This window comes from Stegodyphus dumicola, chromosome 2, assembly GCF_044657685.1.
Source record: "Stegodyphus dumicola isolate Sdum_Otavi_A_Nest chromosome 2, ASM4465768v1".
NCBI lineage: Eukaryota > Metazoa > Arthropoda > Arachnida > Araneae > Eresidae > Stegodyphus > Stegodyphus dumicola.
Window position 1 is genome coordinate 253,786,907 of NC_140769.1, and position 16,232 is coordinate 253,803,138.

The following is a 16,232-nucleotide window of genomic DNA, read 5'->3' on the forward strand; positions in this document are numbered from 1 at the left end:
TTCTAAAAAATAGAGGACAGAAAGTTTGGTTTTCACGCAAAGAAAGATTGACGAAGATATTTAATTTTAAATTTTGAAATTTATATGAATTTTGCGGTGAAAAATTCATATAAATGGCTGAGTGGAACTAATCGGCTCATTGGTGTGTTGTGTTATGGTCAAGTTAGTGCTGAGAGAAATGCATGCCTCAAAAAGTTTCATATAGCATTGTAATACCTGACCCCATAAATGTATAATGTCTTTGTAATGTAATAGCTTTTAAAATGCCATTGAGTCAAAAATGTCCTCTTGAAATGCTACGCTTCTTAAAATATTAGTAGTATGGGAAGAGAGATCTATTTCCCAGAGAGCTTGTCAAAATTAGGCTGGCCACTATCCAATGGTGGGCTTCAACAGCTAGCTCATCAGTGCAAAAGTCGTTCTGAAAGACTTTTAATGACCTACATTCTGTTATACTCTGTTTAATAAATGGGCATTTTTAACTACATTATTTATAATCATTTAAATTTTTAGTTCAGAAATTTATTTCTTTTTGTTAATAGTTATTTACAATTAATCTCATACTTACATACTTTCATTTATATGTGTTATACTTCTGGTGCCTCATAACTTTGATGAAAATGAATGCTGTATTCTGCTTATTAGTATAAGTGCAGCATTTTCCTTATTAGTATACAGACTACATAACAAATATACAAAAAATTACAGGTTTTGCAAGTTCTTCTGTTAATGAATATAAACCATTATCTTTAAAGTTATTGAAAACTCTAAATAATATTATCTAATAGTATAGGCTTTATACATGTTTTCACATTCTGTGTTATCCATGTGTAATGGATATAAAGTGCATTGAACATAAAGCTTATGAGTTCCAAATCGTGCCAATTTATTATATAATGATGATTTGCCATGGTTTGTTATTATTATACAGTCAAAAGTCGTTAATTCGGACACCCATAATCCAGAATGATCTATAATCCGGACCTCAAAGTTGCAAACTTTCTGCGCATGCGTCGCATTTACGCATGCGCGTAAGACCTTTCGGCTGTGAATATGCATGTGCGCATGCACATAATACGTTTACGCATGTGCGTTTAATGTATAACAGACGGTATAAGCTAAGCTAAAATTATCTAATTCAGTTAATGTTGCAGATTGCGTTGTTCCTTAATCTTCGAATTGGATCAGGCTTATTATTTTTTGCAGACTGTTAGAGCAATTTTATAAAAGTAAGCATGAACTTTCGATTATGTCAAATAGAATTTCCAATATATATTTACTAATATGTAAAGGATCTACAAAGCGAAAGTATATTTTGAAATCCGAAATCTGTTTATCAATTTCACGCTGCTCTGTGGCCGGGGAGGGGGGAACGCCACAGCGCACAATGAATTGGAAGTTGATCTGTCAGCACTATGCTTATCTTCAGGGCAGATGTTTTTATTTTATTTGGCTTATAATTCCTTACTAAATGTAGTATTTAATCTTGATGTACTCTGTCTTTGATATGATTTAAATCAAATTCCTCATCATTATAGATATCATAAATACATATCAAGTAGTTTTCTGGTTGCAATTTTCTAATTTCGACTATGGGCGCGTTGAAAGAAATGTTTAATAAAGTAAACAAATAAATATTAAGCTTTTTCTTTTTGTAAATTTTGATACCCTTTAGATTATAATTGTTCTTTATTTCATAAATTACGGTTTCATATTTTTAATTTTGTAATTTCTGCATGCCATCTTACCAGATTTAAACTGACGATCTATAATCCAGAAAAATCGATAATCCGGAATCGCCGAAGTCCTAACGAGTCCGGATTAACGACTTTTGACTGTATTAGTAAAAAAAATTCAACATTTATTTGCGACCCTAATGTAAATATTAATCTTATAACTGTTTAGTGTTCTTTTTTATTCATTGTGTATATATATATATATATATATATATATTAATTACACACACACATGCCTTTTTAGGCTTTTGCCAGCAGTATCACCGGAAGTATTTGCACTCATGCAATTTTGAAAGGAGCTGGAGTTGGTGATGAAACTGCTTCTCCCCTTGCTGCTACTATCACATGGCTAATTAAAGGTTTCCGGTATTTTAATTTCTAACATTATTATGCTAATGTTTTACTTTATTTCACAAATGAAATATGTTATTAGTTATTTATATTCAGTTACAGAATTTTTGTTTCCGTGTTTGATTTAAATATCAGTGAATCAAGAAATTGCATTATGTATTAATATGATCATTTTTGTTTTCTAGGTAGCCTCTCCGTAAACAACATTTTGTTTTCTCCAATTTTTAGTCCAAAAGGGCAATTTGCCCAGAAGGACTATTAGTTTCATTTTGGCATTTTGCATTGATTCACTATAAATGTCAGTTCACTTTTCAAATTGTTACCACCAAATATTAGAGCCCTGTATTATATTTAAAGAAATTAAATAATAAAGAGTCTGCATTAATGTATGTATGTTTCTCGCATTGTGAAAAAATAACGGTACCTAGAGTCATCAAATTTTGAATAAAGTACATTTCCACCTGAATATGGGCATCTGGAAGCCTGAATTTGGAATTTATTTTATTATCTATTTCATATTTTGTAAAACTTTAATGAATTTTTTATTAACAAACTTAATGATTTAAAAGCGAGCAATGGCAACATTGTACGGGAGGGAAAAAAATTTTATCTTCAGCGTGCAAGACTGTGTATTGGAAATTCTAAAGATATGCTCATTTTAAAATTATTTTGCGATATTGCTATTGAACTAAATTTTATGGTTAAAGTGTGAAGAACATGATATTTAATAAATAAAGTTAATACACAAACTGTTAAAAAAGTGCCCATTTGAGTGTAATATAAAATCTGAAGGCTTTCAGATTTACATATGTATATTTTTTTCCCAGGAATTGCAGCTTGTTAAATTATATTACTCTATAACTATAAGGTATTTCTCCCACCTTCTTAGCATGCCTATGTGATGTAGTAGTCAGCATGCTTGGTACATATTTGAGACGTCCGTGGTTCGAATCCCGATGAGGGCATTGCACATTTTTCATGTCTTCCTGCTTAAATATAATCCTAATGTCTCTACATAACAAGGTGAAGTTAAAGAAAGTATTTCGATTTTGATAAACTTATTATTCTTTTCTATAATGCTTATTATAACACAATGAATGCAATAGTTATTATGAGTATTATTGAAACTAACATCCTTCCCATGTTATAGTGGATTAAACTAGACTTCATAATGAATTTTATTCTTAATGACGTATAAATTTATTACAAATTACGAAATTATAATAATATTACCATACCAAGTAATTTCACTTATTAAAATGAGGAGAGAAACACAATAGTTAAAACTTAAAATTAGGTAGAACAAGAATATTATTATCTTAAATATTTTATTTTGGCAACCTTACTTTCACTTAAATGGAAAGTAGGTTTAATGTTTGTTTTAAGTTTCTTTTCTAAACACTTTATAACAACCAATCATGATTGTGTACATGATTTGCTTTTCTAATGTGTAATGGACCTGACTCGTTTTGAAATATGGTAACTTTATTATTATTAGAATTTTGCTATTAAATCATAATATCTCTCTCTTATCAGGAATCGCAATAGCTTAGTAGCGGTAGAAATATTTAATGAAAGACAAATCTTTAGCTCAAACCAGCTATAAAATTATTTTTTAATTATTGCAAAATAAATATCCTTATTTAAATTATCAAAGACTTAATTTCTCAGGAATATTTGAGAATATATTTTAATTAAATATTTCCATTCATGGTAATTCTGGTTTTAAAATTCCTTAAACATTTCTTGGAAAAAAGTATAGAATATTTTCATTTCTTGAAGAAAATAGTTTATGTTGTTAGGCTCTCTCATAATGATAGAGATTTTCTATAAAATTTAACGTCAATTTAAGAATGAATTTTGTTTGATTTTTAAAATTCAGGTAGATATATTTCTTTTCCATCTACAACCATGTATTCTTTTTCTAGCTTAAACTAGGTGTCGTAAGAAAAGTGCATTAATCATATTGAGCAATATTTATTCATAATATATTAAATTTATTCTTCATATAATTATGGCTTGCAGAAAAATTTTTAATAACCATGTTGCTTGTAGTGACAAAAGGATTCCCATCTATGGTTTTGATGCATGGTTTCCAACCTTTTTCTTGGCTCAATACTCCCTACTTTGTAACAGTGATATACTGTATTCCCTTTGAGTGTAATTTGAGTCCTATTTATTGGAAATGCATTGAAATTCCTTGTTATGTATATATTGCACTTATCCTAAAAAGCAAACCCTAACATGCATACAGTTTTCACCAATATGTATTTAGGGTCCTTTGACATTATTTGCCACAACTTTTGTTAAAGATAAATAACTGTGGTAGCCATATAATCAAATAAATGCTTTACATTTGTTAAAAAAAAGTGTTCAGACACCCAAATTTTGTAAGCTTGTTATTGCTTGATTTATCTTTTCTACCCCTAAGACCAGCAAAATTCTTTTACAAATCCCATTAGCACCCACTTTGGCCCATTTTTAGCATCCACCAGCCAGAATTTTGTTTAAATGCAGTATTTTCAGTTATGATTGAACTATTTATATGTTCAAAAATGCAATATGCATTAAATGTTCTACAGAAAGACATGATAAATTAATTTATTCTATTGCATTTTTTTATAATTTCTTAACATTATTAAATTCTTGATATTGTGATTCCTATTTTAAAGAAAAGCTTTTAATTTAAAAGAATAAAAGAAATTTATGTAAATAAATAAATGACATGAATTTAGGTATGACTATCATAGTTATATTACTTTTTCTAGATGGAACATCAATGATTGGAAGGATATGTTTTGCTTGGCTCCAAGGGTAATTGTCTGAAATTCTTTTATGTCACAGCACAAAGTCCGAGATCCGGACTCATCAGGACTTTGGCGATTCCAGATTTGGGATTTTTCTGGATATTAGATCATCAGTTTAAACCTAGTAAAATGGCATGTAGAAATTATAAAATTAAAAAATAAGAAGTCATGATTTATGAAATAATGAAGCATTTATGATTTAAAGGGTATCAAAATTTACAAAAAAAAGGTTAATATTTATTTTTTTATTAAACTTTTCTTTAAATGTAAATTATTTAAGTTGCTCCATTTTTTTGTTCTAATAGTTTCTCTTCAATTCTGTAGACAGACATAATCTCTTATTCAGTTACAAAGTTCCACAGTTCAAGTTCTGTAATTGCTGTGTCAAGATTCCAACTAACTTGTCAATCAAATATTTTCATTTTTAATAACTTGTCTTTCACTTTCTTCACTGTCAAAAGTGGTATTTTTTGGATCTAGATCCATACTACAGATTCTGCCGTCTATCTCTTGATTGATGATTGGGGCATTGCCATCTCAATGAGAAACTTCTATTATATAATTTTCATGCATTGCCACTTCTCCACATTTCTTTATAAAATCCATTAGTTTGTTTGTCCTTTGTTTTGCAATATCTGAAAACCTTCGAATTCACGACTATCATCTTTATCATCCTTACTATGAAATATGACTGGCCATAAATTATGCCAAGCATTTTTGAAAGATTCTGGAAACATCCTCCCACGATCTGTGATGCTTCAGAGAGCAGATTTTATGCTAAAATATTAAAAAAATTCTTGAATAGTTTTGCCATTATTCAAGAAATTTAACATGGATTTTGAAAAGCTACTTTATATTTGCATTTCACTGTGCTCACTATTCCGATATTCATAGGCTGAATGATGGACGTACATTTTGGAAGAAAATATAATATGGATACATTATCTTTAAATGAAGTATGAGCTAAACAGTAGTCTACAATTAAGACAATTTTTATGTCATCATTTAAACCAACCAAATTAAAATGTTGCTGAACCTCGGGTATGAAATGATTTTCAAACCAATCATTCATTAATGCTTGTGTTATGCATGTTCTTTTATTTGCACGATATATAACGGGGGAAATCTTTACTCCTTTTAAATGCTTGAGGTTGTGTATTTTTTCTGATTAAGAAGAGTTTACACTTGTGCGTTCCTGCAGCATTTGTGCATGCTAAACTTATTAGTCTCGCTTTTGATGCTAGTTGGAGCCTTTACTGTAGAGGTTGCCATTTCCTGGTACATATTGCCAGAAAAGATCAATTTCATCAGCATTATAAATTTGTATTGGAGAATAACTTTTCACTATAAATGAGTTCATTAAATTCATCTGCAAATATTTAAGCACCTTCAGTATCAGCTGAAGCTTTTTCACCTGAAATTTTTAATTGCCTTAAACCATGGCAATTTTTAAATTTCGTTAACCAACCTGTTGAATATGTGCAATCAGTTCTTAAGTTCATTTCTTCATGAAATATTATGAATTGAGCCATTAGCATTGGACCCGTCTATGGCATAGCCTTGCTGCGACACTGTTTGAACCATTCAGTCATCAGTATGTCATGATCATCAGTTTTAGCATAGCGAATAATTTTTCTGTTATTCATTCTGCTTGGAATGTGGAAATCCACAAAAAATTCAAAGTTCCTTTTCCTGTTTTCTTATATCATATACAATTTCTTAGGTCATATTATTTCCTCACCAGCATTGACTTTCCAATGCCATACTCCTCAAGTAATCTTGAGACGGATATACTTTTATCCATTTTTTGTGGCAATTCTACTTTTTGTTTAATGGACATCGAAACAGGCTTTTACTTTGTAGATCCTGTTGCAGCTTAAGATTTAGAAATTCTTTTCAACATAATCGAAAGTTCAAACCTTAATTTTCATAAAATGTTTTTAATAATAACAGCCTGCAAAAAATAATAAGCTGGATCAAATCAGAAATTTAAGGAACAGGGCAATCAGCTATATTAACTGAAATTCCTTTTAATCAGTATAGTATAATTTTAGCCTAGCTTAACAGTGTCCACTATACATTATTGGCTACATATCAGATTGTCGATGAAAGACAAGTTGTTCCGCTAAATTTTGTGTTGCTTCTATCACATACTTAGACAATTAGTCTCAATTGTATTATTTTAGTTATTTAGTCCACTAACATCTGTTTCTTGTACATGCTTAAGGCTTATATGACTCCTGAATAAATAAATTCCCACATTTAGTTAAGGCTTATCGAGGGCCGGCAGTAGATATCTTACCGCCTGATGCAATCTCAGCGGTCCTAAATTCTGCTACCAAACACCTCTCTAAGTTCTAAATTTTAGGTCATAGTGCATTTCCTAAATTTTAAAAAATTTGTCATGCCTTAATTTTGTTGCTTCTCTGAATTCCAAAAATTTTGTCTTTCTAAATTCTGTTGCCTTGTGCAGCTATATGAGCTCTGCCGCCGATTCTGGGTATATGTGAATAACAAATCAGTTATTCTTAATTCAAATAACACTAAATGTAATCTTTTGGTCTCTGAGTATCATTAACAAAATCTATTTTTAACATACGGAAAGAAATTTTTCTAAGTTAACAGAAGTTATTTCATAAGTTATGCTTGGTGATGACATTATGCTTGGCGATTTATGTTGGTGCCTTTGAGGTTCAGATTTTAGATCATTCCAGATATTGGACTTCTGAATCTAGGATTTTGTACTGTATTATATATTTTTGAAAGAGCACATAATAACATTTAAATTTATTAGTTAATCTTTATTCTGAACTACTATTTTTACAGTAAATATTTAGAACTTTTTGTATATCTAATGTCACAGAATGAAAAGATTTTTAATACTTTTGAATATTATAATACTTACAAAGTATGCATCCCTAAATTATTAATGCTTTTTATATTGTTGTATGCTTACAGTTTCATAATAGATTGAATGCACACAGAATTGATGATAGCTTGATAAAATTCATTTTACCAAAAAGAACAGTTCACATTTCTGGAACTTTCCACAAAAATACTCATACAACTATTAATTTAGGAATCAAAAAACAAAAACCATCGTTATATTTTCAAATTTTCACAGGACTAGTTTCGATGGTTTTATCGAACCATCATCCTCAGCTCAAAAGTCCAAATGAACGAGATAAGATATATGGGCTTTCATTCATTTCATTTGGGCTTTTGCAGCTGAGGATGATGGTTCAGTAAAACCATCGAAACTAGTCGTGAAAATATAATGCTGATTTTGTTGTTTGACTCCTAAATTAATATTAGTTCGGTGTGTTATTGTATGTTACTCATACAACTCTTCACAGTATCACAGAGTACATTCAACAATTACACTTCAAACTACTAAGAACATTAAGCACAACACAATGCAAAGCGCATCTAAGAAGGGAAGTTCCCACAGAGATATCTCAATATTCCAAACTCACGCTGAACTAAACAACAACTAACTAATTGAAAACTGATGCTCTTCGCAGTTTATGTAGTTTTCTTCCAGCCACCGAGAGATTTCTAGTACCTTCCGCTTCTTCAAATTACTGGAAGGCATATGAGGGCCATATGTGGTTACAGCTACATATAGCATCAATTACTGTTATACAGGAACCAGACCAAAATGTCATCTTGCCAATTTATCAAGATAACCATTTTCCCTAATGATAAATATACTTGCCCCTGTATTCTTACTTTTCTGGCAAATCTTCCCCTTTTTAGATTTTTCATGTTACATTATATATATATATATATATATATATATAAATATATATATATATATATATATATATATATATATAAAGCTACACTTTCACATATCAGTAAAATTATTTACAAACGAAAAAATTCATAACAATAATGATGCACATTCATGCATCAATATTAATGTCATGCATTCATGCATCAGTATTAATCTTGTAATCATTATGTATTCATCAGTAGTCTTAAAATTTGTACAGTACAAAGTCCGACATCCGGACATTCATTATCCGGCTCAAAGCCACAAACATTTTTTTTATTATTATTATTATTAATGCTTTACACATGCGCATTTGATTTTTTCTTCCATGATAAAACGTGCAGATTTTCACTTATTAATTTTACGTAGGCACTAAATAAAATACCTTGTTATGGAAAAACAATCATGTAAGCATAAATTTGTGAGATTAATAATTTGTCTCCGTAGCTGAGTATCTACTTGGCATACATCTCAAACTGAAACATTCACCTATTTTATACCCCTGACCCCAACCTGGCGAGTCATTATTTATTATATTTTGCTTTTATCACTGCATCTTTATCAATATATGGCAGCTTCAGTAATAACTCATGCTGTGATGTCTAAACTTTTTTTATATTAGTAATTGAATAAAAAGAGTATGGCAACCTTTTATGCTAACATTATGCTTGGCGATGATTATAGATTTTTAAATGCCCTAGGAAATGTTGACGAGGAAAAATTCAACAAAAATTTTTTTTCATGTGCTAAAAATAGATTTTGTTGATGAGACTCATAGGCCAAAAGATTACATTTAGTACTATTTTACTTAAGAATAACTGATATGTTATTCACCATAAACCCAGAAGCTGCGGCAGAAAACGTCGGCACTGGACGGCAGAATTTTTAGGGAAGACGAAATTTTTGGAATTTGGGGAAGCACCTAGCGGTAAAATTAAGAGATGAGAAAGTTTTATGATTTAAGGAAAGTACTGGGATTCAAAGTTTAGGCACAGTGAAAATTTAGAATGTAGGAAAGTGCTTTGTAGCAGAATTTAGGACCCATAGAGACTGCACTAGGCGGTATCGAGCGCCGGCCCTAGATAAAGCCTTAAGTATATGTGGAAGTTTATTAATTCAGGACTCTGATTAGTTTGAAGCTTGTGCAAGAAATAAACATAGGTACAGTAAATAACTAAACTAATACAATTCAGGCTAAATTCAGTATGCAATAGGAGCAAGACAAAATTTAGCGAAATAACTTGGCTTTCGTCACCAATCTTGTGATACATGTATAACGGATGCTATTAAGCTAGGCAAAATTATCTATACTGATTCTAAGGCATTTCAATTAATGTAGCAGACAGCACTGCTCCCTGATCTTCTAATTTGATCCAGCTTATTATTTTTCACAGAATGTTATTATTACAGCAATTTTATAAAAACTAAGCTTCAACTTTTGATTATGTCGAAAAGAATTTCCAATTCTGGAGTTGCCAAAGGATCTACAAAGTGAAACCATGTTTTGATGTCCATTAAACAAAAAGTAGAATAGCTGCAAAAAATGGATAAAGGCATATCCGTCTCAAAATTATGCGAAGAGTATGGCATTAGAAAGTCCACTGTATATGACACAGAAAAAAAAAAGAAAAAGGAACTTTTTGAATTTTTTGTGGAAGCATCTTAAACAACTTACATTGAAAGAAATGTTTAATAAAGTAAACAAATAAATATTATGCTTCTTTTTTTTTTTTTTTTTTTTTTTTTTTTTTTGTAAATTTTTATACCCTTTAGATCATAATTGTTCTTTATTTCATAAATTACGATTTCATATTTTTAATTGTATAATTTCTGCATGCCACCTTACCAGATTTAAATTGATGATCTATTATCCGGAAAAATCCCAAAACCGGAATCGTCGAACTCCTGACCAGTCCGGATTTTGGACTTTGTACTGTATATATTTATGATTAATAATATGGCATTAACTGTAATGTGATTTTAAATGCTTTTTTTCCTGCATGTATTTGGCTAAAAATTTATGCATATTGCAATTTATGCAATTGCATTTATGTAATTTATTTCATTTTTAATTGCATGTTAAATATGTTATTTCATTTTTCTTTTTAGCACTAAGCTTGACAGTGATTGCAAAAAGTGGAGGTATGAATTACCTATTGTTAATGATGTATGTTTTATATTCATGAAATAATATGACTTAATAATCTAGTAATATGCTCATAACTTTTTTCAGATTATTTGCAGATGTTTTAAATGACATAGCAATGTTTTTGGACTTGGTATCAGCCTATTTTCAAAATCATTTTACACTTATAGTCTGCATATCAGGATTATGCAAGGTAACATTTTTTCCCCTCCTGTAGTGTTTTAAATTTATAAATGAGTAGTCAGCCCAGCTACATTTATAATACGTCTTTTTATCATTATTGACTATTATTAAATTATCATTATTGATAGTTTTACTACTTCTAGTGCCACTAAAAGCAAAATTCTAAAAATAATTATGTTAATTGTGGCTTAAAATTTAATAAAGACTTTAAGGGCTTTTGATGTATCCAGTAGGGTATGTCAAAATATTTGAGAACTGCATAGTAACCCATGACTGGAAGCATCATAGGTGACTGGTAGAGGTATAAGAAATGAAGGATTACAAGACAGAGATTACTATCTCACCCAGTCCACTGTTAATCAAACAACATGCTCAGATGTCTTCAAACGCATCTTCCATAATGGGGAGGTTCTTCATTATGTTGAAACCACATGTTGCATCTCAAATTTTGTGGCACATGGTGAAATAAGACAGATAGAACATGTTCCAAAATGATGAGATAATTTGATGATGTCAAAGATAATGGCAACAGGTAAGGCCTGACAAAGCAGTCCACTGACCAAGCCAGCCCAGACATTGTAAACAGCCCTCGTGAATAGCACCACCTAGCGGCATACAGTGACATTTGTGGTCATAGGTTGTTATGCAATTTTCAATCCTTTTTACCTGCCCTTAAAGTTTGTACCAATATTTATAGGATTGTAGTGGTTGCTACGTCATAAACATTATTTTTTCTTGCTTATATTTAAGAGAAAACAATTTATTATTCACTTTTTAAAGACATTCTTTTTTAAACAACATTGTCTTATGACTATTTTCGTTTCTATTGTTGCCACTCATAGTCTACATAAAGTTATACAAAAGAAAAGATTATATATGATTTGTAGAGGTTACAGGACGTACTGTATAAGCTGTGAAGTCTCATAAGATATTTAAAACTTCTTTAGATGTATTTTTTTGTTGTAGACATATATGTTTCAACATGGGTGTTTTTAAATTGGTATCATAGAAAAACTATGATAAAAATGCCTAGGATATTCATGTAGTTAAAAGAAATAAAATTAAGATCGTTTCTGTGCACCACTTTGTTTAGAAGATGTACAACTTCAAATTCTTATGAGATCACTTCTGGCCAGGTGATTGAAGGGACATGGGAATGTAGTAGAAGGATTTCAATGTCTTATAGTGTCATTAAGCTATTTTGCAGCCCAAGACATGAAAAATGAGCAGTGCCCTTGCCGAGACTCAAAACTGAACCTCTCAAATACATACCAAGTGTACTAACCGTTACACCACAAAGGCATGCAGAAAGGAGTGAGAAAATGCTTTATATCCTCTCCCATTTAAAGGGTGACTGGAGATTAGGGGACCTAGTTGCCAAATCCTGGTGATGAAAAATCATCATCCACCACCTTTTTTAGTTCGGGTGCCACTGTAGAGTCATTAGGTTTTTTTAATGCTGGAAACATGAAAATTTAGCAATGTCCTCACCAGGATTCAAACCTGGACCTTTCGAATGTACGCTGAGTGTGCCAACCATTACACCACAAAGGCATGCAGAAAGGAGGGAGAAAATACCTTATAATGTATAGATATTGACTTGAATATATGAGTGAAACTGCACAATATATGGAATAAATGGAAACAGACAAGCAAGAATAAAGAGCCTCTAGGAAACAGTTCTTCCTTATCAGTAATTGCAGCTGAGCTCCAAAAGCAGTGCCAGATGATGACCAAGCAGAAAAACTCCTTCAAGTGTAAAGCAAGATGCCTACATATGTTCCAACCAATTACCAGTATCTTCTTTATTAGTCATATTGAATGATGCAATACATAACATGTTATTATGAAACATATTATTTTACATATGAATAATTTAAATGACAGTTACATACTTACAGGTGTTCTGTTATGTATTCAACATGATATACCTCAAAGTAAATACTGGAACTGCTGATTCTTAATATCAGTGCAAGCATCTATGTGTCTGTCTGATTCGTTCAGAGATGGGTAGCATGATTGAAATGTTGTCAAAGGCTAAATGAATGTGTGTATTATACTCCTCTGTAGTATTCAAGAATTTCTGTTGCACAAATGAGTGAAACTGCACAATATATGAAGTTATATGTTGCTTGTTTTGTGGTTATGTGTTTTATATAACCACAAAACAAGCAACCAATTTTTTTCATATCTGAGTACCTACAGCCAAAGATAGAATTTCCATCCATCTAGCCAGAAATGTCATATAGGGACTCTGAAGTTAAATGCCTTCTAAATGAAATGGTGTGCTGAGAGCATATGAACAGCATTTTGTTTCTTCTATACACCTGAATATGCCATGTAACATTGTTGCACTTTTTTTAACCATCCTGTATACACACATATGCATAATTATGATACTGCATTGTCACTAGTTTAATGATCAGAATGGGTAGCTTGATCAAAGGAAAAATTAGTATTATAATTATTAGGAAAGGCATTATTAGTATTGGAAAAGAATTAATATTTTATGTAGACAATTTATTTTATGACATTTGGAAATAAATAAAAAGCAAACAGATTTCATACATAAATATGCAGATTTCTATTAATATACTTGAAACTTAATTTTGTTGAACTGTGTTCTTAACTGTTATTAGTATGCATAATTAGCATTTTATTTTATTTTATAATACCCTCTAAAGAGAAAAATCATTATTTGAGTGTAACATTTTTATTAGATTTTTTTAGGTTAGATTTATCTGGATTCTGTTCCTTATGTAGGTATCTTCATTTAATGCCGAATTTGTAGTGGAATTTCATATTATTTGGAAAGTAAAACTGAAATATTATTCAAAATTAAGAAAGTTAATAATGCAAATATGTTTTTTATGGAACTTAGTTCATTTTTGTGGAAGAAATTTAAAGTATTTCAAAAACTACTTTTATTCTGAATCTCTCATCACTAAGACACTTTATTTCAAAGGATGAAAGTATGATTTTCAAAACTTGAATTTCCTTATCATTAAAACAGAAATTCCTCCTTGAACATTTGATATGCTTCTCATTTCTTTTGAAAACTTGAATTATTCTTTTTAATAGTTGTTTACTGCATCTGTTTTCACCATACTTTTTTAAGTTTCTCATTTATTCTTTTCTTTCACGTGTAAAGTCTTTGGTTGGAGTAGCTGGTGGATCAACGAGAGCAGCATTGACACAACATCAAGCAAGAAAAAATAATATGGCTGATGTGTCTGCTAAAGATGGAAGTCAGGAAACTTTAGTAAACCTTCTAGCTTTGATATGCAGTTTATTTATTGTACCTATAGTTGCAGAGAGTTTTCTGTAAGTTCTATTTCCAGGTTATGTTTTCTTTGTTTAGGAATATAATGTGTTTAATAAAAGTAATTCTTTATTAAAACATAGTTTTAAGAAGCTTTTAAATTATTTAGATTAGTATGCACAACATGCAGATTGGCCAAAAATATATAGCTGATAAGTATTTATAGAAAAGCAATATATAGGGTTATGATTCATATTTTACTTATCAAGTCATGTTTTAGAAGTAATAGTTATTTGTTTCTTAAAAGTAAACAAATATGATGTCATTACTCTCTCCAAGTAAGAAATTTTTGTCTTGCAATATATAAGACAAAATTTCTTATACCTAGATTAAATGATACAATGAACATGGTGCAACTCAGTTTTTTCAAAACAAAGCTATGTGAATTGCTGCTAAAAATATCTGGTTGTAATAGAAGTCCAAAAAACATTCTTAAGTTAGAAAAAAAAATGAAAGCAGTACCTATAGTATGGGTAGTAATCATCACCCCAATCTATGATTTTCTGCCAATGTTTTAGTAGTTTTTCAAGGCCTTCGGCCTAGAAACTTGATGGCTGCGACTCCAAAATCAGGTCAACCTCATTTCAGACATCCTATGCAGAATGGAATATAACACGGGAAGAAACACTGCAGGTGTGAAAAAAACGTAGAAGTCTGAAGGAGCAATGTCAGGGCATTTCTGTACAACATATAGAATTTTACAGATCACAAAATGTGAATGACAAAAGATTTTCATCAACCATTACTAGCATAACCTTTAGGTTTCATTATGCCTTATTATTTTGTTCTTTAGCTCTCTTATAACAAAATTATGCTTAAAAAGGAAAAATTACTAATGATACGACAAGTATAATATTATACAGTATGTAAAATAAAATAACCCAACTTAACTGTTTTAAAATTTCTTCTGTCATCATATCGTAAAACTGTTCATCTTGAAAATCCTTGCTTGAATATTGTTATATAATTTTTACAGTCTTCAAATTGTAATTTTTTTTATATTTGTCATATTCAATATAAAATATAAAAAATTATTTCACTTATTCACCAAATTATGTTATTTCTTTTTCATTTTCAATTTTTTTCATCATTCTCCAATTTAATATCCAGTGTGACGCTAAGAGAAATGATACAGAATGCATTAATTATATAGTTCTTAATATTACAAAATAAAAAATCAAATTTTTAAATAATATTTAATCCTCAATTTACCAATTATTTCTCAAACCCATTTAATACTTTAAACCCATTTAATTATTTATTTAATACTTATTTTGTTTCCATTTTTTACAGATTAACTTGGATACTGTATATTAGTATGACTATCGTTCATTTAACTGCAAACTATTTTGCAGTAAAATCTGTAGTTATGGAAATATTTAACATTTCAAGATTTAAAATATATACTAGACATTATTTAAGTGAAGGATCTGCTTCCCAGGACTTTCTCTCAGTAGCTGAAGTGAATCAGAAAGAAAGTTTATGTCCTTCTTTTAGGCCAAAAAGAGTAACTGTGATATTAGGCTCATCATTTAAAGATGCAATTCAAAGGAAAAGGTAATTTTAATACATATTTGTTTAAAGTTTTTAGCTTTTTAACTTTATCATTTATGATTTTTAAACTTCACTTTTTATGTCTTTCATTTATAGGTGGAAAGATATCAAAGAACTTTTAGAGATCTATAAGACCACTGACTACATACTTTGTGTCTCCAAAACAAGTATTTCTAAATGTTAGTTACTGAAGTATTATCAGAATGCTATAATTTATATTTTTATGCAAAATTTAAAGTTATTGATTACTGTAAATTCGAAGCAGATATTAAAAATAATTACTAGATTATATAAAAATTTAAGGAAGGTAACAAATATGTCCATATTGTTGAGTTATATTGTTGTCATATGTATA

At 30.1% G+C, this 16,232-nt stretch overlaps 1 protein-coding gene across 1 annotated transcript in view; it reads left to right on the plus strand.

Moving 5' to 3' along the window:
• The window catches only part of LOC118186219 (RUS family member 1), a 52,724-nt gene that overhangs the window by 18,532 nt on the left and 17,960 nt on the right, over nucleotides 1–16,232 (plus strand). The window contains exons 3-9 of the mRNA XM_085810275.1: nucleotides 1,981–2,095; nucleotides 4,856–4,901; nucleotides 10,782–10,814; nucleotides 10,906–11,011; nucleotides 14,153–14,325; nucleotides 15,617–15,880; nucleotides 15,974–16,056. Coding sequence (XP_085666401.1) covers nucleotides 1,981–2,095; nucleotides 4,856–4,901; nucleotides 10,782–10,814; nucleotides 10,906–11,011; nucleotides 14,153–14,325; nucleotides 15,617–15,880; nucleotides 15,974–16,056 — 820 coding nt within the window. The remainder of the gene's footprint in view (nucleotides 1–1,980; nucleotides 2,096–4,855; nucleotides 4,902–10,781; nucleotides 10,815–10,905; nucleotides 11,012–14,152; nucleotides 14,326–15,616; nucleotides 15,881–15,973; nucleotides 16,057–16,232) is intronic.